The sequence below is a fragment of the Coloeus monedula genome, assembly GCF_965178545.1.
Source record: "Coloeus monedula genome assembly, chromosome: 34".
Classification (NCBI taxonomy): Eukaryota; Metazoa; Chordata; class Aves; order Passeriformes; family Corvidae; genus Coloeus; species Coloeus monedula.
In genome coordinates, this window is record NC_138814.1 from 818,073 (window position 1) to 839,185 (window position 21,113).

Here is a 21,113-nt window from a genome sequence, read left to right on the forward strand (position 1 = left end):
AGGGACCCCGAAACCCCAAAGGGAACCCTGAAACCCCAAAGGGGACCCCAAAATCCCAAAGGGAACCCCAAAATCCACAAAGGGACCCCAAAGGGAACCCCGAAACCCCAAAGGGACCCCAAAGGGACCCCAAAACCCCAAAGGGACCCCAAAGGGACCCCGAAATCCCAAAGGGGACCCCAAAATCCCAAAGGGGACCCCAAAATCCCAAAGGGACCCCGAAGGGACCCCAAAACCCCAAAGGGACCCCAAAATCCCAAAGGGACCCCAAAACCCCAAAGGGGACCCCAAAATCCCAAAGGGACCCCGAAGGGACCCCGAAACCCCAAAGGGACCCCGAAACCCTGAAAGGGACCCCGAAGGGACCCCGAAATCCTGAAAGGGACCTCAAAACCCTGAAGGGGACCCCAAAGGGACCCCGAAACCCCGAAAGGGAACCCCGAAACCCCAAAGGGACCCCGAAACCCCAAAGGGACCCCGAAACCCCAAAGGGGACCCCAAAATCCCAAAGGGACCCTGAAACCCTGAAAGGGACCCCAAAGGCACCCCGAAACCCCAAAGGGACCCCAAAATCCCAAAGGGACCCCGAAGGGACCCCAAAACCCCAAAGGGACCCCGAAACCCCAAAGGGAACCCCAAAATCCCAAAGGGACCCCAAAGGGACCCCGAAACCCCAAAGGGAACCCCGAAACCCCAAAGGGAACCCCAAAATCCCAAAGAGACCCCGAAGGGACCCTGAAAGGGACCCCAAAGGGACCCTGAAACCCCAAAGGGACCCCGAAGGGACCCCGAAACCCCAAAGGGACCCCAAAACCCCAAAGGGAGCCCAAAGGGACCCCAAAACCCCGAAAGGGAACCCCAAAACCCCAAAGGGGACCCCAAAATCCCAAAGGGAACCCCAAAATCTCAAAGGGACCCCAAAGGCACCCCGAAACCCCAAAGGGACCCCGAAGGGACCCCAAAACCCTGAAAGGGACCCCCAAAGGGACCCCGAAATCCCAAAGAGACCCCAAAGGGACCCCGAAACACCGAGGGGAACCCCAAAATCCCCAAAGCGACCCTGAAACCCCAAAGGGACCCCAAAAGGGACCCCAAAGGAACCCTGAAATCCCAAAGGGACCCCAAAACCGCAAAGGGACCCCAAAGGGACCCCAAAACACCGAAAGGGACCCCAAAAGGGACCCCGAAACCCCAAAGGGACCCCAAAACCCCAAAAGGGACCCCAAATTCCAGAGGGTGGGGAGGCAGGAGTTGAGGAGTTGGGGTCAGTGACCCCAAAACCCCAAAAGGATTTTGGGGTGTTTTGGGTGGGTTTTGGGGTGATTTTGTGGTGATTTTGGGGGTTTTGGGTGGGTTTTGGGGTAACTTTGGGGTGTTTTCGGGGATGATTTGGGGGTTTTTTTGGGATGATTTTGGGGATGATTTTGGGGTGTTTTGGGGTGTTTTCGGGGATGATTCTGGGATGTTTTTGGGGGTGTTTTCGGGGGTGATTTTGGGGTGATTTTGGGGATGATTTTGGGGTGTTTTGGGGTGATTTTGGGGATGATTTTGGGGTGATTTTGGGGATGATTTTGGGGTGATTTCGGGATGTTTTTGGGGATGATTCTGGGGTGATTTTCAGGGATGGTTCTGGGGTGATTTTGGGGTGGTTTTGGGGGTGATTTTGGGGTGATTTTGGGATGTTTTGGGGTGATTTTGGGGATGATTTGGGGGTGATTTTGGGGTGTTTGGGGGTGTTTTCGGGGGTGATTTTGGGGATGATTTTGGGGGTGATTTTGGGATGATTTGGGGGTGATTTTGGGGTGTTTTCAGGGACGATTTTGGGGTGATTTTTGGGATGATTTTGGGGTGTTTTCGGGGATAATTTTGGGATGATTCTGGGATGTTTTTTGGGATGATTTTGGGGTGATTTGGGGATGATTCTGGGATGTTTTTGGGGATGATTCTGGGGTGATTTTGGGGTGATTTCGGGATGTTTTTGGGGATGATTCTGGGGTGATTTTCAGGGATGGTTCTGGGGTGATTTTGGGGTGATTTTGGGATGATTTGGGGGTGATTTTGGGGTGTTTGGGGGTGTTTTCGGGGGTGATTTTGGGGATGGTTTTGGGGGTGATTTTGGGATGATTTGGGGGTGATTTTGGGGTGTTTTCAGGGACGATTTTGGGGTGATTTTTGGGATGATTTTGGAGTGTTTTCGGGGATAATTTTGGGATGATTCTGGGGTGTTTTCGGGGATGATTTTGGGGTGATTCTGGGATGTTTTTGGGGATGATTTTGGGGTGATTTGGGGATGATTCTGGGGTGTTTTTGGGGATGATTCTGGGGTGATTTTGGGGTGTTTTGGGATGTTTTCGGGGATGATTTTGGGGTGGTTTTGGGGATGATTTTTGGGGGTGTTTTGGCAGATGATTTTGGGGTGTTTTGGGGTGATTTTGGGGTGATTTGGGGATGATTCTGGGGTGATTCTGGGGATGGTTTTGGGGTGATTCTGGGGATGGTTTTGGGGTGTTTTGGGGGATGATTTTGGGGTGATTTTGGGGTGTTTTCGGGGATGATTCTGGGATGTTTTCAGGGATGATTCTGGGGTGATTCTGGGATGTTTTTGGGGTGTTTTTGGGGATGATTTTTGGGGGTGTTTTGGCAGATGATTTTGGGGTGACTGGGGTGATTCTGGGATGGTTTTGGGGTGATTTTGGGGATGATTTTGGGGTGTTTTGGGATGTTTTCGGGGGTGATTTTGGGATGATTCTGGGGTGTTTTTGGGGATGATTTTGGGGGATGATTTTGGGATGTTTTTGGGGATGATTCTGGGGTGATTTTGGGGTGTTTTGGGATGTTTTCGGGGACGATTTTGGGGTGTTTTGGGGTGTTTTCGGGGACGATTTTGGGGATGATTTTGGGGGATGATTTTGGGGGATGATTCTGGGATGTTTTCAGGGATGATTCTGGGGTGATTTGTGATGACTTTGGGGATGATTCTGGGGTGATTTGGGGTGATTTTGGGGTTCCCCCCCTCCCCGCAGGCACCTGGACTTCGACCTGGACAAGACGCTGTTCTTCTTCATCGCGGGGCGCTACGAGTTCTCCAACAAAGGCGCCGACATCTTCCTGGAGGCGCTGGCCCGGCTCAACTACCTGCTGAGGGTGACACTGGGGACAACGGGGACAACGGGGGGGATTGGGGACATTGGGGGACATTGGGGACATTGGGGGGATTGGGGACATTGGGGGACATTGGGGACATTGGGGGACATTGGGGGGATTGGGGAGATTGGGGGGATTGGGGGGACATTGGGGGGATTGGGGGGGATTGGGGACATTGGGGAGATTGGGGGGATTGGGGGGACATTGGGGGGATTGGGGGGATTGGGGACATTGGGGGCATTGGGGGGATTGGGGGGATTGGGGGGACAATGAGGGGACATTGGGGGGACATTGGGGGGATTTTGGGGACATTGAGGGGACAATGAGGGGACATTGAAGGGACTTTGAGGGCATCAGGGGCATCGGGGGATTGGGGACATTGAGGACACAGAGGGGACTTTGGGGACACTTTGGGGACATCGGGGGGGATTTGGGACATCGGGGACATGGAGGGGACTTTGGGGACACTTTGGGGACGTGGTGGGAACCCAAGGGGACGTGGGGACACTTTGGGGGACATTTGGGGACGTTTGGGGACGTTTGGGGCTTTTTTGGGGACGTTTTGGGACATTTGGAGACGTTTTGGGGACGTTTTGGGACGTTTGGGGTTTTTTGGGGGGACATTTGGGGTTTTTTTGGGGGACGTTTGGGGTTTTTTTGGGGGACGTTTTGGGACATTTGGGGTTTTTTTGGGGGGACGTTTGGGACATTTGGGGTTTTTTTTGGGGGACATTTGGGGTTTTTTTTGGGGGACGTTTGGGGACATTTGGGGTTTTTTTTGGGGGACGTTTGGGGTTTTTTTGGGGGGACGTTTGGGGACGTTTGGGGTTTTTTTTGGGGGACATTTGGGGTTTTTTTGGGGGGACGTTTGGGGTTTTTTTGGGGAACGTTTTGGGACATTTGGGGTTTTTTTGGGGGGACATTTGGGGTTGTTTTGGGGGAACGTTTGGGGTTTTTTTGGGGGACGTTTGGGGACGTTTGGGGTTTTTTTTGGGGGACGTTTGGGGACATTTGGGGTTTTTTTTGGGGGACGTTTGGGGTTTTTTTGGGGGGACGTTTGGGGACGTTTGGGGTTTTTTTTGGGGGACATTTGGGGTTTTTTTGGGGGGACGTTTGGGGTTTTTTTGGGGAACGTTTTGGGACATTTGGGTTTTTTTGGGGGGACATTTGGGGTTTTTTTGGGGAACGTTTTGGGACGTTTGGGGTTTTTTTGGGGAACGTTTTGGGACATTTGGGGTTTTTTTGGGGGACGTTTGGGGTTTTTTTTGGGGAACGTTTGGGGACATTTGGGGTTTTTTTGGGGGGACGTTTGGGGTTTTTTTTGGGGAACGTTTGGGGACGTTTGGGGTTTTTTTGGGGGGACGTTTGGGGTTTTTTTTGGGGACATTTTGGGACATTTGGGGTTTTTTTGGGGGGACGTTTGGGGTTTTTTTTGGGGGACGTTTGGGGACGTTTGGGGTTTTTTTGGGGACGCTTTGGGGTTGTTGGGGGCCGCGGGTGACGCTGGGGACGCCGCGCAGGTGAACGGCAGCGAGGTGACCGTGGTGGCTTTTTTCATCATGCCCGCGAGGACCAACAACTTCAACGTGGAGTCGCTCAAGGGCCAGGCCGTGCGCAAGCAGCTCTGGTGGGACCCCAAAAACGCCCCAGGAGCACCCCAAAAACCCCCAAAAACACCCCCAAAACACCCCAAAATACCTCAAAATACCCCCAACCCCCCCCAAAGTACCTCAAAATACCTCAAAATACCCCCAAACCCCCCCAAAGTACCTCAAAATACCCCAAAATATCCCCAAAACACCCCAAAGTACCCCAAAAACCCCAAAACCACCCCAAAACCACCCCAAAACCACCCCAAAGTACCCCAAAACCCCCCAAAGTACCTCAAAATACCCCAAAATATCCCCAAAACACCCCAAAGTACCCCAAAAACCCCAAACCCACCCCAAAACCACCCCAAAGTACCCCAAAACCCCCCAAAGTACCTCAAAATACCCCCAAAACCCCCCAAAGTACCTCAAAATACCCCAAAATATCCCCAAAACACCCCAAAGTACCCCAAAAACCCCAAAACCACCCCAAAACCACCCCAAAGTACCCCAAAACCCCCCAAAGTACCTCAAAATACCCCAAAATACCCCCAAAACCCCCCAAAGTACCTCAAAATACCCCAAAACACACCATAAATACCCCAAAGTACCTCAAAATACCCCAAAATACCCCCAAATCCCCCCAAAGTACCTCAAAATACCCCAAAATATCCCCAAAACACCCCAAAGTACCCCAAAAACCCCAAAACCACCCCAAAGTACCCCAAACCCCCCCAAAGTACCTCAAAATACCCCAAAATACCCCCAAAACACCCCAAAGTACCCCAAAAACCCCAAAACCACCCCAAAGTACCCCAAAACCCCTCAAAGTACCTCAAAATACCCCCAAAACCCCCCAAATACCTCAAAATACCCCAAAAACACCTCAAAAACTCCCAAAACACCCCAACCCCCCCAAATACCTCAAAATACCCCTAAAGCACCCCAGAAGCCCCAAAACCACCCCAAAACTCCCCATAAATACCCCAAAATACCCCAAAATACCTCAAAATGCCCCACAACTACCACAAAATCACCCTAAAATCACCCCAAATAACCCCAAAAATTCCCCCCAAAGCCCCAAAACCACCACAAAAATACCCCTGAATACCCCATATACCCCAAAATCACCCTAAAACCCCCCAAAACTCCCCTAAATCCTCAGGGACCCCCCCAACTCCCCCCAAAAAAACCCCGGGGACCCCAAAATCCCCCAGAACTCCCCCAAACCTCCTCAGGAACCCCCAAAAATCCCCTGGGGACTCCCAAAACTGCCCTAAAACCCCTCAGGGACCCCAAAAAACCCCTCAGGGACCCCAAAAAACCCTCAAGGACCCCAAAAACTCCCCTAAAACCCCCAGAGACCCCCCCATACCCCCCCAAAAAAACCCTGGGGACCCCCAAAACTCCCCAAAAATCCCCTGGGGACCCCCAAAAATCCCCTGAGGACCCCAAAAAATCCCTTGGGGACCCCCAAAACTCCCAAAAAATCCCCTGGGGACCCCCAAAACTCCCCAAAACCCCCTGGGGACCCCAAAAATCCCATGGGGACCCCCAAAACCCCCCCAAAAAAACCCCTGGGGACCCCCAAAACTCCCCAAAAATCCCTGGGGACCCCCAAAACCCCCCCAAAAAAACCCTGGGGACCCCCAAAACTCCCCAAAACCCCCTGGGGATCCCCAAACCCCCCAAACCCCCCAAGGACCCCCGAAACTCCCCCAAAAAACCCCTGGGGACCCCCAAAAAAACCCCTGGGGACCCCCAAAACTCCCCAAAAACCCCCTGGGGACCCCCAAAAAATCCCCTGGGGACCCCCGAAACTCCCAAAAAATCCCCTGGGGATCCCCAAAAAACCCCTGGGGACTCCCAAAACTCCCAAAAAATCCCCTGGGGATCCCCAAAACCCCCTGGGGACCCCCCAGGCACCCCCGAAACTCCCCAAAAATCCCCTGGGTACCCCCAAAACCTCCTGGGGACCCCCCCCAAACTCCCTGGGAACTCCCAAAACTCCCCAAAAATCCCTGGGGACCCCCAAAACCCCCCCCAAAAAACCCTGGGGACCCCCGAAACTCCCTCAAAAAACCCCTGGGGACCCCCAAAAAAACCCCTGGGGACCCCCAAAACTCCCCAAAAACCCCCTGGGGACTCCCAAAACTCCTAAAAAATCCCCTGGGGATCCCCAAAACCCCCTGGGGACCCCAAAAATCCCATGGGGACCCCCAAAACTCCCCAAAAATCCCCTGGGGATCCCCAAAACCCCCTGGGGACCCCCCAGGCACCCCCGAAACTCCCCAAAAATCCCCCTGGGGACCCCCTAAAGCCCCCAAAAATCCCCTGGGTACCCCCAAAATCTCCTGGGGACCCCCCCAAACTCCCTGGGAACTCCCAAAACTCCCCAAAAATCCCCTGGGAACTTCCAAAACCCCCCCAAAACCCCCCGGGGCCCCCCCAAATCCTGACCCCGAGCCCCCCCCGCAGGGACACGGCCAACGCCGTGAAGGAGAAATTCGGGAAGAAGCTCTACGAGTCTCTGCTGGTGTAAGAAACCCCCCAAAAAATCCCCAAAAATCCCCAAAAAAATCTTTGGGGTCCCCCCCGCTGTGCTGGAGGGGGGAGGGGTCTCCTGAAGCCTCCCCTCCCCCCTTTTCCCGACCCCCCGAAATTCCAGGGGGAACCTCCCGGACATGAACAAGATGCTGGACAGGGAGGATTTCACCATGATGAAAAGGGCCATCTTCGCCACGCAGGTAGCGGGGGCTGGGACCCCCTTTTTGGGGGGTGGGACCCCCCTTTTGGGGGCTGGGACCCCCCTTTTGGGAGCTGGGACCCCCTTTTGGGATCTGGGACCCCTTTTTTGGGGGGTGGGACCCCCCTTTTGGGAGCTGGGACCCCCTTTTGGGATCTGGGACCCCTTTTTTGGGGGGTGGGACCCCCCTTTTGGGATCTGGGACCCCCTTTTGGGATCTGGGACCCCTTTTTTGGGGGGTGGGACCCCCCTTTTGGGAGCTGGGACCCCCTTTTGGGATCTGGGACCCCTTTTTTGGGGGGTGGGACCCCCCTTTTGGGATCTGGGACCCCCTTTTGGGATCTGGGACCCCTTTTTTGGGGTTTGGGACCCCCCTTTTGGGAGCTGGGACCCCCTTTTGGGATCTGGGACCCCTTTTTTGGGGGGTGGGACCCCCCTTTTGGGATCTGGGACCCCCTTTTGGGATCTGGGACCCCTTTTTTGGGGGGTGGGACCCCCCTTTTGGGAGCTGGGACCCCCTTTTGGGATCTGGGACCCCTTTTTTGGGGGGTGGGACCCCCCTTTTGGGATCTGGGACCCCCTTTTTGGGATCTGGGACCCCTTTTTTGGGGTTTGGGACCCCCTTTTTGGGGGCTGGGATCCCCCTTTTGGGAGCTGGGACCCCTCTTTTGGGATCTGGGACCCCCCTTTTTGGGGTGTGGGACCCCCCTTTTGGGATCTGGGACCACTTTTTGGGGGTGGGACCCCCTTTTTGGGGTTTAGGACCCCCTTTTTGGGGGGTGGGACCCCCCTTTTGGGATCTGGGACCCCTTTTTTGGGGTTTGGGACCCCCTTTTTGGGGGGCTGGGACCCATTTTGGGGAGGCTGGGATCCCCTTTTTTGGGATCTGGGACCCCCTTTTTGGGGGCTGGGACCCCTCTTTTGGGATCTGGGACCCCCCTTTTTGGGGGTGGGACCCCCTTTTTGGGGTTTGGGACCCCTTTTTGGGGGCTGGGACCCCCCTTTTGGGGTGTGGGACCCCCTTTTTGGGGGGCTAGGACCCCTTTTTGGGGGCTGGGATCCCCCTTTTGGGATCTGGGACCCCCCTTTGGGATCTGGGACCCCTTTTTTGGGGTTTGGGACCCCCTTTTTGGGGGGCTGGGACCCATTTTGGGGAGGCTGGGATCCCCTTTTTTGGGATCTGGGACCCCTTTTTGGGGGAGTGGCACCCATTTTGGGGTGGCTGGGATCCCCTTTTTTGGGATCTGGGACCCCTTTTTGGGGTTTGGGACCCCTTTTTGGGGGGTGGGACCTCCCTTTTTGGGATCTGGGACCCCTCTTTTGGGATCTGGGACCCCTTTTTGGGGTTTGGGACCCCCCTTTTGGGGTTTGGGACCCCTTTTTCGGGGTTGGGACCCCCTTTTTGGGGGGTGGGACCCCACTTTTGGGGTTTGGGACCCCTTTTTGGGGGCTGGGACCCTCTTTTTGGGGGGTGGGACCCCCCTTTTGGGATCTGGGACCCCTTTTTGGGGTTTGGGATCCCTTTTTGGGGTGTAGGAGCCCCATTTTTGAGGGGCTGGGATCCCCTTTTGGGCTTGGGACCCCCTTTTTGGGGTTGAGACCCCTTTTCTGGGAGGTGGGATCTCCTTTTTTGGGGTTTGGGACCCTCTTTTTGGGGTTGGGGTCCCCTTTTTTGAAGCTGGCACCCCCTTTTTGGAGTAGGGACCCCCTTTTTTGGGGGATGGGACCCCTTTTTGGGCTTGGGACCCCCTTTTTGGGGGGGCTGTGACCCTTTTTTGGGGGGATGGGACCCCCCTTTTTGGGGTTGGGACCCCCTTTTTGGGGTCAGGACCCCCTTTTTGGGTTTGAGACCCCTTTTTGGGGTTTGGGACCCCCTTTTTGGGTTTGGGACCCCCATTTTGGGGTCAAGACCCCCTTTTTGGGGGAGCTGTGACCCTTTTTTTGGGCTTGGGATCCCTTTCTGGGGGGGGGGTAGAACATCTGGGACCCCTTTTTGGGGGGCTGGCACCCATTTTGGAGCGGCTGGGACCCCGTTTTTGGGGGTCCCTCCAACACCTGGGACCCCTTTTTGGGGTTTGGGACTCCCTTTTTGGGGCTGGAATCCCCTTTTTGGGGTCCCTCCAACACCTGGGACCCCTTTTTGGGGTTTGGGACCCCCTTTTTGGGCTCAGGACCCCCTTTTTGGGGTTTGGGACCTCCTTTTTGGGATCAGGACCCCCTTTTTGGGGTTTGGGACCTCCTTTTTGGGCTCAGGACCCCCTTTTTGGGGGTCCCTCCAACACCTGGGACCCCTTTTTGGGGTTTGGGACCCCCTTTTTGGGCTCAGGACCCCCTTTTTGGGGTTTGGGACCTCCTTTTTGGGATCAGGACCCCCTTTTTGGGGTTTGGGACCCCCTTTTTGGGATCAGGACCCCCTTTTTGGGGTTTGGGACCCCCTTTTTGGGACCAGGACCCCCTTTTTGGGGTTTGGGACCTCCTTTTTGGGACCAGGACCTCCTTTTTGGGGTTTGGGACCTCCTTTTTGGGATCAGGACCCCCTTTTTGGGGGTCCCTCCAACACCTGGGACCCCTTTTTGGGGTTTGGGACCCCCTTTTTGGGCTCAGGACCCCCTTTTTGGGGTTTGGGACCTCCTTTTTGGGATCAGGACCCCCTTTTTGGGGTTTGGGACCCCCTTTTTGGGCTCAGGACCCCCTTTTTGGGGTTTGGGACCCCCTTTTTGGGACCAGGACCCCCTTTTTGGGCCTGGGACCCCCTTTTTGGGGTTTGGGACCTCCTTTTTGGGGCTGGGACCCCCTTTTTGGGGTCAGGACCCCCTTTTTGGGGCTGGAATCCCCTTTTTGGGGGTCCCTCCAACACCTGGGACCCCTTTTTGGGGTGCAACACCTGCGGATCGCGATAGGAATTGGCGGCTTTTTTTGGGGGGGGTGGGGGGGGTTGTGGGGGCATTTGGGGGTCCTGAACGTGGTGGGAACCCCCCCGCCCGGCGCCCCCCCACCCAAATGTGCCCCCCACCCAAATGTGCCCCCCCAGCGGCAGTCGTTCCCCCCCGTGTGCACCCACAACATGCTGGACGATGCCACCGACCCCATCCTGACCACGATCCGCAGGATCGGCCTCTTCAACAGCAGCAACGACCGCGTCAAGGTGGCACCGGGGGCACCGCGATGGGGGGCACGGGGGGCTTGGGGGGGTTTTGGGGTGATTTAGGGGGTTTTGGGGCGATTTAGGGGGTTTTGGGGCGATTTAGGGGGTTTTGAGGGGGATTTGGGGGGGATTTGGGGGGTCTGGGCCTCTTCAACAGCAGCAACGACCGCGTCAAGGTGGCACCGGGGGCGCCGGGCTGGGGGGCACGGGGGGTTTGGGGGGTTTTGGGGTGATTTAGGGGGTTTTGGGGCGATTTAGGGGGTTTTGAGGGGGATTTGGGGGGTCTGGGGCTCTTCAACAGCAGCAACGACCGCGTCAAGGTGGCACCGGGGGCACCGCGATGGGGTTTTGGGGGGCTTGGGGGGGGGTTCGTTGGGGTTTTGGGGGGTTTTGGGGGGGTTTTGGGGGTGTTCATTGGGGTTTTAGGGTGATTTAGGGGGTTTTGGGGTGATTTAGGGGGTTTTGAGGGGGATTTGGGGGGTCCGGAGGTCTCGAACAGCAGCGACGACCGCGTCAAGGTGGCACCGGGGGCGCCGGGCTGGGGGGCACGGGGGGTTTGGGGGGTTTTGGGGTGATTTGGGGGGCTTTGAGGGGGATTTGGGGGGTTTTGAGGGGGATTTGGGGGGGATTTGGGGGGTCTGGGGCTCTTTAACAGCAGCAACGACCGCGTCAAGGGGGCACCGGGGGCACCGCGATGGGGTTTTGGGGGGCTTGGGGGGGGTTCGTTGGGGTTTTGGGGGGTTTTGGGGGGGTTTTGGGGTGATTTAGGGGGTTTTGAGGGGGATTTGGGGGGGATTTGGGGGGTCTGGGGCTCTTCAACAGCAGCAACAACCGCGTCAAGGGGGCACCGGGGGCACCGGGCTGGGGGTTTGGGGGGCTTGGGGGGGTTCGTTGGGGTTTTGGGGGGGTTTTGGGGGGGTTTTGGGGGTGTTCATTGGGGTTTTAGGGTGATTTAGGGGGTTTTGGGGTGATTTAGGGGGTTTTGGGGTGATTTAGGGGGTTTTGAGGGGGATTTGGGGGGTCCGGAGGTCTCGAACAGCAGCAACGACCGCGTCAAGGTGGCACCGGGGGCACCGGGCTGGGGGGCACGGGGGGTTTGGGGGGTTTTGGGGTGATTTAGGGGGTTTTGGGGCGATTTAGGGGGTTTTGAGGGGGATTTGGGGGGGATTTGGGGGGTCTGGGGCTCTTCAACAGCAGCAACGACCGCGTCAAGGTGGCACCGGGGGCACCGCGATGGGGTTTTGGGGGGCTTGGGGGGGGTTCGTTGGGGTTTTGGGGGGTTTTGGGGGGGTTTTGGGGTGATTTAGGGGGTTTTGAGGGGAATTTGGGGGGGATTTGGGGCGTCTGGAGCTCTTTAACAGCAGCAACGACCGCGTCAAGGGGGCACCGGCGGCACCGGGCTGGGGGTTTGGGGGGCTTGGGGGGGTTCATTGGGGTTTTGGGGGTTTTGGGGGGGTTTTGGGGGAGTTCATTGGGGTTTTGGGGGGTTTTGGGGGGGTTTTAGGGGGGTTCATTGGGGTTTTAGGGTGATTTAGGGGGTTTTGGGGTGATTTAGGGGGTTTTGAGGGGGATTTGGGGGGTCCGGAGGTCTCGAACAGCAGCAACGACCGCGTCAAGGTGGCACCGGGGGCGCCGGGCTGGGGGGCACGGGGGGCTTGGGGGGGTTTTGGGGTGATTTAGGGGGTTTTGGGGCGATTTAGGGGGTTTTGAGGGGGATTTGGGGGGGATTTGGGGGGTCTGGGGCTCTTCAACAGCAGCAACGACCGCGTCAAGGTGGCACCTGGGGTGGGGGGCACGGGGGGTTTGGGGGGTTTTGGGGGGTCTTGAGGGGGTTTTGGGGGGGATTTGGGGGGTCTGGAGGTCTCGAACAGCAGCAACGACCGCGTCAAGGTGGCACCGGGGGCACCGGGCTGGGGGGCACGGGGGGTTTGGGGGGGTTTTGGGGGGGTTCATTGGGGTTTTGAGGTGATTTTGGGGGGTTTTGAGGGGGATTTGGGGGGTCCGAAGCTCTTCAACAGCAGCAACGACCAAGGTGTCAAGGTGGCACCGGGGGCACCGGGCTGGGGGGCACGGGAGTTTTGGGGGGATTTGGGGGGTTTTGAGGGGGATTTGGGGGGGATTTGGGGGGGATTTGGGGCATCTGGAGCTCTTCAACAGCAGCAACGACCGTGTCAAGGTGGCACCGGGGGCACCGGGGTGGGGGGGATGGGGGGTTCGATGGGGTTTTGGGGGGTTTTGGGGGTTTTGGGGAGGTTTTGGGGTGTTTTGGGGTGATTTAGGGTTTTTTTAGAGGGTTGTGAGGGAGATTTGGGGGGGTTTTGGGGCGTCTGGAGCTCTTCAACAGCAGCAACGACCGTGTCAAGGTGGCACCGGGGGCACCGGGGTGGGGGGTTTGGGGTTTTTTGGGGGGTTTTGGGGGGGTTCGTTGGGGTTTGTGGGAGTTTTGGGGTGGTTTGGGGTGAATTAGGGGGTTTTGAGGGGTTTTGGGGGGGTCTGGCGGTCTTGAACAGCAGCAGTGACAGGGTCAAGGTGGCACCTGGGGACGTCGGGGTGGGGGGCACGGGGGGTTGGGGGGGGTTCATTGGGATTTTGGGGGATTTTGGGGTGCAGAGGAGAATTTTGGCATTCCCAGAGGCGGATTTTGGGGTGCAGAGGAGAATTTTGGCATTCCCAGAGGCGGATTTTGGGGTGCAGAAGAGGATTTTGGCATTCCCAGAGGCGGATTTCGGGGTGCAGAGGAGAATTTTGGCGTTCCCAGAGAGGGATTTTGGGGTGCAGAGGAGGATTTTGGGGTGCAGAGGAGAATTTTGGCATTCCCAGAGGGGTATTTTGGGGTGCAGAAGAGGATTTTGGGGTGCAGAAGAGGATTTTGGCATTCCCAGAGGCGGATTTTGGGGTGCAGAGGAGAATTTTGGCATTCCCAGAGGCGGATTTCGGGGTGCAGAGGAGAATTTTGGCGTTCCCAGAGAGTGATTTTGGGGTGCAGAGGAGGATTTTGGGGTGCAGAAGAGGATTTTGGCGTTCCCAGAGGCGGATTTTGGGGTGCAGGGGAGGATTTTGGCATTCCCAGAGGCAGATTTTGGGGTTCACGCCCCCGTTCCCCCCCCAGATCATCTTCCACCCCGAGTTCCTCTCCTCCACCAGCCCCCTGCTGCCCGTGGACTACGAGGAGTTCGTCCGGGGCTGCCACCTCGGGGTCTTCCCCTCCTACTACGAGCCCTGGGGCTACACCCCTGGTAAAACCCCCTCCCCTCTCCCCAGGACCCCAAAAACTTCTCCCTGAGACCCCAAAACGCCCCAAATTTGCCTTTTTTTCCCCGCAGCCGAGTGCACGGTCATGGGCATCCCCAGCGTCTCCACCAACCTGTCGGGCTTCGGCTGCTTCATGGAGGAGCACATCGCTGACCCCTCGGCCTACGGTCAGCACGGGGGGGGCCCCCAAAATCCGGGGCTTTGGCTGGGGGGGTCGCTGAGTCCTTGGGGTGGGGGTCTCAAAAGCTGCGGGTCCCCCAGAGGCCTCGGTTTTTTGGGGGGGGGGGGGGGGGGTGGTCCCAATACTTGGGGGTTTGGGGTTCCTGTGTCCCCGATTCTCTGTTGTTGTCCCCTTGTCCTCGTTCCCCTCATGTCCCCTGTTCCTGTCACTGTCCCGCTGTCCCCCCACCCCTCTCCCTGTCCCCATCCCTGTCCCTGTCCCCTGTTCCCATCTGTCCCCACCCCATGTCCCCATCCCTGTCCCTACCCCTGGTCCCTGTCCCCATCCTTGTCCCTGTCCCCTGTTCCCATCTGTCCCCATCCCTGTCCCCACTCCTGTCCCTGTCCCCATCCCTGTCCCCTGTCCTTGTCCCTGTCCCTGTCCCCTGTCCCAACTCCTGTCCCTGTCCCCTTGTCCCCCACCCCTGCTCCCTGTCCCCATCCCCATCCCCATGTCCCCACCCCTGGTCCCCATCCCCGTCCCCTGTACTTGTCCCTGTCCCTGTCCCCACCCCTGGTTCCCATCTCCATCCCCCTGTCCCCATCCCCCTGTCCCTTGTCCCCTTTCCTCATCCCTGTCCCCATTCCCATGTCCCTGTCCCCAGTGTCCCCTGTGTCCCCTGTCCCCATCCCCCTGTCCCCATGTCCCCCACCCGTGTCCCCTGTCCCTGTCCCCATCCCCATGTCCCCATGTCCCCAGTGTCCCCAGTGTCCCCAGTGTCCCCAGTGTCCCCACCCCACCCCCGTGTCCCGGTGTGGCTGACGGTGGCCCCCGCAGGGATCTACATCGTGGACCGGCGGTTCCGGGCGCCCGAGGAGTCGTGCGCGCAGCTCACGGCCTTCCTGTACGGCTTCTGCCAGCAGAGCCGGCGCCAGCGCATCGTGCAGCGCAACCGCACCGAGCGCCTGTCCGACCTGCTCGACTGGAAGTACCTGGGCAGGGTGAGACGGGCCCGGGGGGCGGCCGGGGGCTCGCACGGGATGGCCTGCAGAGCTTCCGCGGGCCCTGGAGGTGTCTCGGGGGGGTTTGGAGGTGTCTCGGGGGCGTTTGGAGGTGTCTCAGGGGGTTTGGAGGTGTCTCAGGGGGTTTGGAGGTGTCTCAGGGGGGTTTGGAGGTGTCTCGGGGGGTTTGGAGGTGTCTCAGGGGGTTTGGAGGTGTCTCAGGGGGTTTGGAGGTGTCTAAGGGGGGTTTGGAGGTGTCTCAGAGGGGTTTGGAGGTGTCTCAGGGGGTTTGGAGGTGTCATGGGGGGGTTTGGAGGTGTCTTGGGGGGGTTTGGAGGTGTCTCAGGGGGGTTTGGAGGTGTCTCGGGGGGGTTTGGAGGTGTCTCAGGGGGGTTTGGAGGTGTCTCAGGGGGTTTGGAGGTGTCTCAGGGGGGTTTGGAGGTGTCTCGGGGGGGTTTGGAGGTGTCTCGGGGGGGTTTGGAGGTGTCTCAGGGGGGTTTGGAGGTGTCTCAGAGGGGTTTGGAGGTGTCATGGGGGGGTTTGGAGGTGTCTCAGAGGGGTTTGGAGGTGTCATGGGGGGGGTTTGGAGGTGTCATGGGGGGGTTTGGAGGTGTCTCAGAGGGGTTTGGAGGTGTCTCGGGGGGGTTGAAGGTGTCTCAGGGGGGGTTTGGAGGTGTCTCAGAGGGGTTTGGAGGTGTCTCAGGGGGGGTTTGGAGGTGTCTCAGAGGGGTTTGGAGGTGTCTCAGAGGGGTTTGGAGGTGTCTCAGGGGGGGTTGGAGGTGTCTCAGAGGGGTTTGGAGGTGTCTCAGAGGGGTTTGGAGGTGTCTCAGGGGGTTTGGAGGTGTCTCGGGGGGGTTTGGAGGTGTCATGGGGGGGTTTGGAGGTGTCTCAGAGGGGTTTGGAGGTGTCTCAGGGGGGTTTGGAGGTGTCTCAGGGGGGTTTGGAGGTGTCTCAGAGGGGTTTGGAGGTGTCATGGGGGGGTTTGGAGGTGTGATGGGGGGGTTTGGAGGTGTCATGGGGGGGTTTGGAGGTGTCTCGGGGGGTTTGGAGGTGTCTCAGAGGGGTTTGGAGGTGTCTCAGAGGGGTTTGGAGGTGTCTCAGAGGGGTTTGGAGGTGTCATGGGGGGGTTGGAGGTGTCTCAGGGGGGTTTGGAGGTGTCTCGGGGGTTTGGAGGTGTCTCAGAGGGGTTTGGAGGTGTCTCGGGGGGGTTTGGAGGTGTCTCAGAGGGGTTTGGAGGTGTCTCAGGGGGTTTGGAGGTGTCTCGGGGGGGTTTGGAGGTGTCTCAGAGGGGTTTGGAGGTGTCTCGGGGGGGTTTGGAGGTGTCTCAGAGGGGTTTGGAGGTGTCTCAGAGGGGTTTGGAGGTGTCTCAGAGGGGTTTGGAGGTGTCATGGGGGGGTTTGGAGGTGTCTCAGAGGGGTTTGGAGGTGTCTCAGAGGGGTTTGGAGGTGTCTCAGGGGGGTTTGGAGGTGTCTCAGGGGGGTTTGGAGGTGTCTCGGGGGGGTTTGGAGGTGTCTCAGGGGGTTTGGAGGTGTCTCGGGGGGGTTGGAGGTGTCATGGGGGGGTTTGGAGGTGTCTCAGAGGGGTTTGGAGGTGTCTCAGAGGGGTTTGGAGGTGCCTCAGGGGGGTTTGGAGGTGTCTCAGAGGGGTTTGGAGGTGTCATGGGGGGGTTTGGAGGTGTCTCAGAGGGGTTTGGAGGTGTCTCAGGGGGTTTGGAGGTGTCTCAGGGGGGTTTGGAGGTGTCTCAGAGGGGTTTGGAGGTGTCATGGGGGGGTTTGGAGGTGTCTCAGAGGGGTTTGGAGGTGTCTCAGGGGGTTTGGAGGTGTCTCAGGGGGGTTTGGAGGTGTCTCAGGGGGTTTGGAGGTGTCTCAGAGGGGTTTGGAGGTGTCTCGGGGGGGTTTGGAGGTGTCATGGGGGGGTTTGGAGGTGTCTCAGAGGGGTTTGGAGGTGTCTCAGGGGGGTTTGGAGGTGTCATGGGGGGGTTTGGAGGTGTTTCAGAGGGGTTTGGAGGTGTCATGGGGGGGTTTGGAGGTGTCTCAGAGGGGTTTGGAGGTGTCTCAGGGGGGTTTGGAGGTGTCTCAGAGGGGTTTGGAGGTGTCATGGGGGGGTTTGGAGGTGTCTCAGAGGGGTTTGGAGGTGTCTCAGAGGGGTTTGGAGGTGTCATGGGGGGGTTTGGAGGTGTCTCAGGGGGGTTTGGAGGTGTCTCAGGGGGGGTTTGGAGGTGTCTCAGAGGGGTTTGGAGGTGTCTCGGGGGGGTTTGGAGGTGTCTCAGAGGGGTTTGGAGGTGTCTCAGAGGGGTTTGGAGGTGTCTCAGAGGGGTTTGGAGGTGTCTCAGAGGGGTTTGGAGGTGTCTCAGGGGGTTTGGAGGTGTCATGGGGGGGTTTGGAGGTGTCTTGGGGGGGTTTGGAGGTGTCTCAGTGGGGTTTGGAGGTGTCTCAGGGGGGTTTGGAGGTGTCTCGGGGGGGTTTGGAGGTGTCTCAGGGGGGTTTGGAGGTGTCTCAGGGGGTTTGGAGGTGTCTCAGGGGGGTTTGGAGGTGTCTCGGGGGGGTTTGGAGGTGTCTCGGGGGGGTTTGGAGGTGTCTCAGGGGGGTTTGGAGGTGTCTCAGAGGGGTTTGGAGGTGTCATGGGGGGGTTTGGAGGTGTCTCAGAGGGGTTTGGAGGTGTCATGGGGGGGGTTTGGAGGTGTCATGGGGGGGTTTGGAGGTGTCTCAGAGGGGTTTGGAGGTGTCTCGGGGGGGTTGAAGGTGTCTCAGGGGGGGTTTGGAGGTGTCTCAGAGGGGTTTGGAGGTGTCTCAGAGGGGTTTGGAGGTGTCTCAGGGGGGGTTTGGAGGTGTCTCAGAGGGGTTTGGAGGTGTCTCAGAGGGGTTTGGAGGTGTCTCAGGGGGGGTTGGAGGTGTCTCAGAGGGGTTTGGAGGTGTCTCAGAGGGGTTTGGAGGTGTCTCAGGGGGTTTGGAGGTGTCTCGGGGGGGTTTGGAGGTGTCATGGGGGGGTTTGGAGGTGTCTCAGAGGGGTTTGGAGGTGTCTCAGGGGGGTTTGGAGGTGTCTCAGGGGGGTTTGGAGGTGTCTCAGAGGGGTTTGGAGGTGTCATGGGGGGGTTTGGAGGTGTGATGGGGGGGTTTGGAGGTGTCATGGGGGGGTTTGGAGGTGTCTCGGGGGGTTTGGAGGTGTCTCAGAGGGGTTTGGAGGTGTCTCAGAGGGGTTTGGAGGTGTCTCAGAGGGGTTTGGAGGTGTCATGGGGGGGTTGGAGGTGTCTCAGGGGGGTTTGGAGGTGTCTCGGGGGTTTGGAGGTGTCTCAGAGGGGTTTGGAGGTGTCTCGGGGGGGTTTGGAGGTGTCTCAGAGGGGTTTGGAGGTGTCTCAGGGGGTTTGGAGGTGTCTCGGGGGGGTTTGGAGGTGTCTCAGAGGGGTTTGGAGGTGTCTCGGGGGGGTTTGGAGGTGTCTCAGAGGGGTTTGGAGGTGTCTCAGAGGGGTTTGGAGGTGTCTCAGAGGGGTTTGGAGGTGTCATGGGGGGGTTTGGAGGTGTCTCAGAGGGGTTTGGAGGTGTCTCAGAGGGGTTTGGAGGTGTCTCAGGGGGGTTTGGAGGTGTCTCAGGGGGGTTTGGAGGTGTCTCGGGGGGGTTTGGAGGTGTCTCAGGGGGTTTGGAGGTGTCTCGGGGGGGTTGGAGGTGTCATGGGGGGGTTTGGAGGTGTCTCAGAGGGGTTTGGAGGTGTCTCAGAGGGGTTTGGAGGTGCCTCAGGGGGGTTTGGAGGTGTCTCAGAGGGGTTTGGAGGTGTCATGGGGGGGTTTGGAGGTGTCTCAGAGGGGTTTGGAGGTGTCTCAGGGGGTTTGGAGGTGTCTCAGGGGGGTTTGGAGGTGTCTCAGAGGGGTTTGGAGGTGTCATGGGGGGGTTTGGAGGTGTCTCAGAGGGGTTTGGAGGTGTCTCAGGGGGTTTGGAGGTGTCTCAGGGGGGTTTGGAGGTGTCTCAGGGGGTTTGGAGGTGTCTCAGAGGGGTTTGGAGGTGTCTCGGGGGGGTTTGGAGGTGTCATGGGGGGGTTTGGAGGTGTCTCAGAGGGGTTTGGAGGTGTCTCAGGGGGGTTTGGAGGTGTCTCGGGGGGGTTTGGAGGTGTTTCAGAGGGGTTTGGAGGTGTCATGGGGGGGTTTGGAGGTGTCTCAGAGGGGTTTGGAGGTGTCTCAGGGGGGTTTGGAGGTGTCTCAGAGGGGTTTGGAGGTGTCATGGGGGGGTTTGGAGGTGTCTCAGGGGGGTTTGGAGGTGTCTCAGGGGGGGTTTGGAGGTGTCTCAGAGGGGTTTGGAGGTGTCTCGGGGGGGTTTGGAGGTGTCTCAGAGGGGTTTGGAGGTGTCTCAGAGGGGTTTGGAGGTGTCTCAGAGGGGTTTGGAGGTGTCTCAGAGGGGTTTGGAGGTGTCTCAGAGGGGTTTGGAGGTGTCTCGGGGGGGTTTGGAGGTGTCTCAGGGGGGGTTGGAGGTGTCATGGGGGGGTTTGGAGGTGTCTCAGGGGGGTTTGGAGGTGTCATGGGGGGTTTGGAGGTGTCTCAGGGGGTTTGGAGGTGTCTCGGGGGGGTCTGGAGGTGTCATGGGGGGGTTTGGAGGTGTCTCAGTGGGGTTTGGAGGTGTCTCGGGGGGGTTTGGAGGTGTCTCGGGGGGGTTTGGAGGTGTCTCAGGGGGGTTTGGAGGTGTCTCAGAGGGGTTTGGAGGTGTCATGGGGGGGTTTGGAGGTGTCTCAGAGGGGTTTGGAGGTGTCATGGGGGGGGTTTGGAGGTGTCATGGGGGGGTTTGGAGGTGTCTCAGAGGGGTTTGGAGGTGTCTCGGGGGGGTTGAAGGTGTCTCAGGGGGGGTTTGGAGGTGTCTCAGAGGGGTTTGGAGGTGTCTCAGGGGGGGTTTGGAGGTGTCTCAGAGGGGTTTGGAGGTGTCTCAGAGGGGTTTGGAGGTGTCTCAGGGGGGGTTGGAGGTGTCTCAGAGGGGTTTGGAGGTGTCTCAGAGGGGTTTGGAGGTGTCTCAGGGGGTTTGGAGGTGTCTCGGGGGGGTTTGGAGGTGTCATGGGGGGGTTTGGAGGTGTCTCAGAGGGGTTTGGAGGTGTCTCAGGGGGGTTTGGAGGTGTCTCAGGGGGGTTTGGAGGTGTCTCAGAGGGGTTTGGAGGTGTCATGGGGGGGTTTGGAGGTGTGATGGGGGGGTTTGGAGGTGTCATGGGGGGGTTTGGAGGTGTCTCGGGGGGTTTGGAGGTGTCTCAGAGGGGTTTGGAGGTGTCTCAGAGGGGTTTGGAGGTGTCTCAGAGGGGTTTGGAGGTGTCATGGGGGGGTTGGAGGTGTCTCAGAGGGGTTTGGAGGTGTCTCAGAGGGGTTTGGAGGTGTCTCAGGGGGGTTTGGAGGTGTCTCGGGGGTTTGGAGGTGTCTCAGAGGGGTTTGGAGGTGTCTCGGGGGGGTTTGGAGGTGTCTCAGAGGGGTTTGGAGGTGTCTCAGAGGGGTTTGGAGGTGTCTCAGGGGGGTTTGGAGGTGTCTCAGGGGGGTTTGGAGGTGTCTCAGAGGGGTTTGGAGGTGTCTCAGGGGGGGTTGGAGGTGTCTCAGAGGGGTTTGGAGGTGTCTCAGGGGGTTTGGAGGTGTCTCGGGGGGGTTTGGAGGTGTCTCAGAGGGGTTTGGAGGTGTCTCGGGGGGGTTTGGAGGTGTCTCAGAGGGGTTTGGAGGTGTCTCAGAGGGGTTTGGAGGTGTCTCAGAGGGGTTTGGAGGTGTCATGGGGGGGTTTGGAGGTGTCTCAGAGGGGTTTGGAGGTGTCTCAGAGGGGTTTGGAGGTGTCTCAGGGGGGTTTGGAGGTGTCTCAGGGGGGTTTGGAGGTGTCTCGGGGGGGTTTGGAGGTGTCTCAGGGGGTTTGGAGGTGTCTCGGGGGGGTTGGAGGTGTCTCAGAGGGGTTTGGAGGTGTCATGGGGGGGTTTGGAGGTGTCTCAGAGGGGTTTGGAGGTGTCTCAGAGGGGTTTGGAGGTGCCTCAGGGGGGTTTGGAGGTGTCTCAGAGGGGTTTGGAGGTGTCATGGGGGGGTTTGGAGGTGTCTCAGAGGGGTTTGGAGGTGTCTCAGGGGGTTTGGAGGTGTCTCAGGGGG

General features: G+C 58.7%; 1 protein-coding gene across 1 annotated transcript in view; it reads left to right on the top strand.

The window, feature by feature from the left end:
* Positions 1-21,113, top strand: part of GYS1 (glycogen synthase 1) — a 44,940-nt gene that overhangs the window by 20,292 nt on the left and 3,535 nt on the right. The window contains exons 8-15 of the mRNA XM_082299761.1: positions 3,024-3,144; positions 4,665-4,771; positions 7,212-7,271; positions 7,402-7,480; positions 10,511-10,624; positions 13,734-13,860; positions 13,948-14,043; positions 14,874-15,037. Of these exons, the coding sequence (XP_082155887.1) occupies positions 3,024-3,144; positions 4,665-4,771; positions 7,212-7,271; positions 7,402-7,480; positions 10,511-10,624; positions 13,734-13,860; positions 13,948-14,043; positions 14,874-15,037 (868 nt within the window). The remainder of the gene's footprint in view (positions 1-3,023; positions 3,145-4,664; positions 4,772-7,211; positions 7,272-7,401; positions 7,481-10,510; positions 10,625-13,733; positions 13,861-13,947; positions 14,044-14,873; positions 15,038-21,113) is intronic.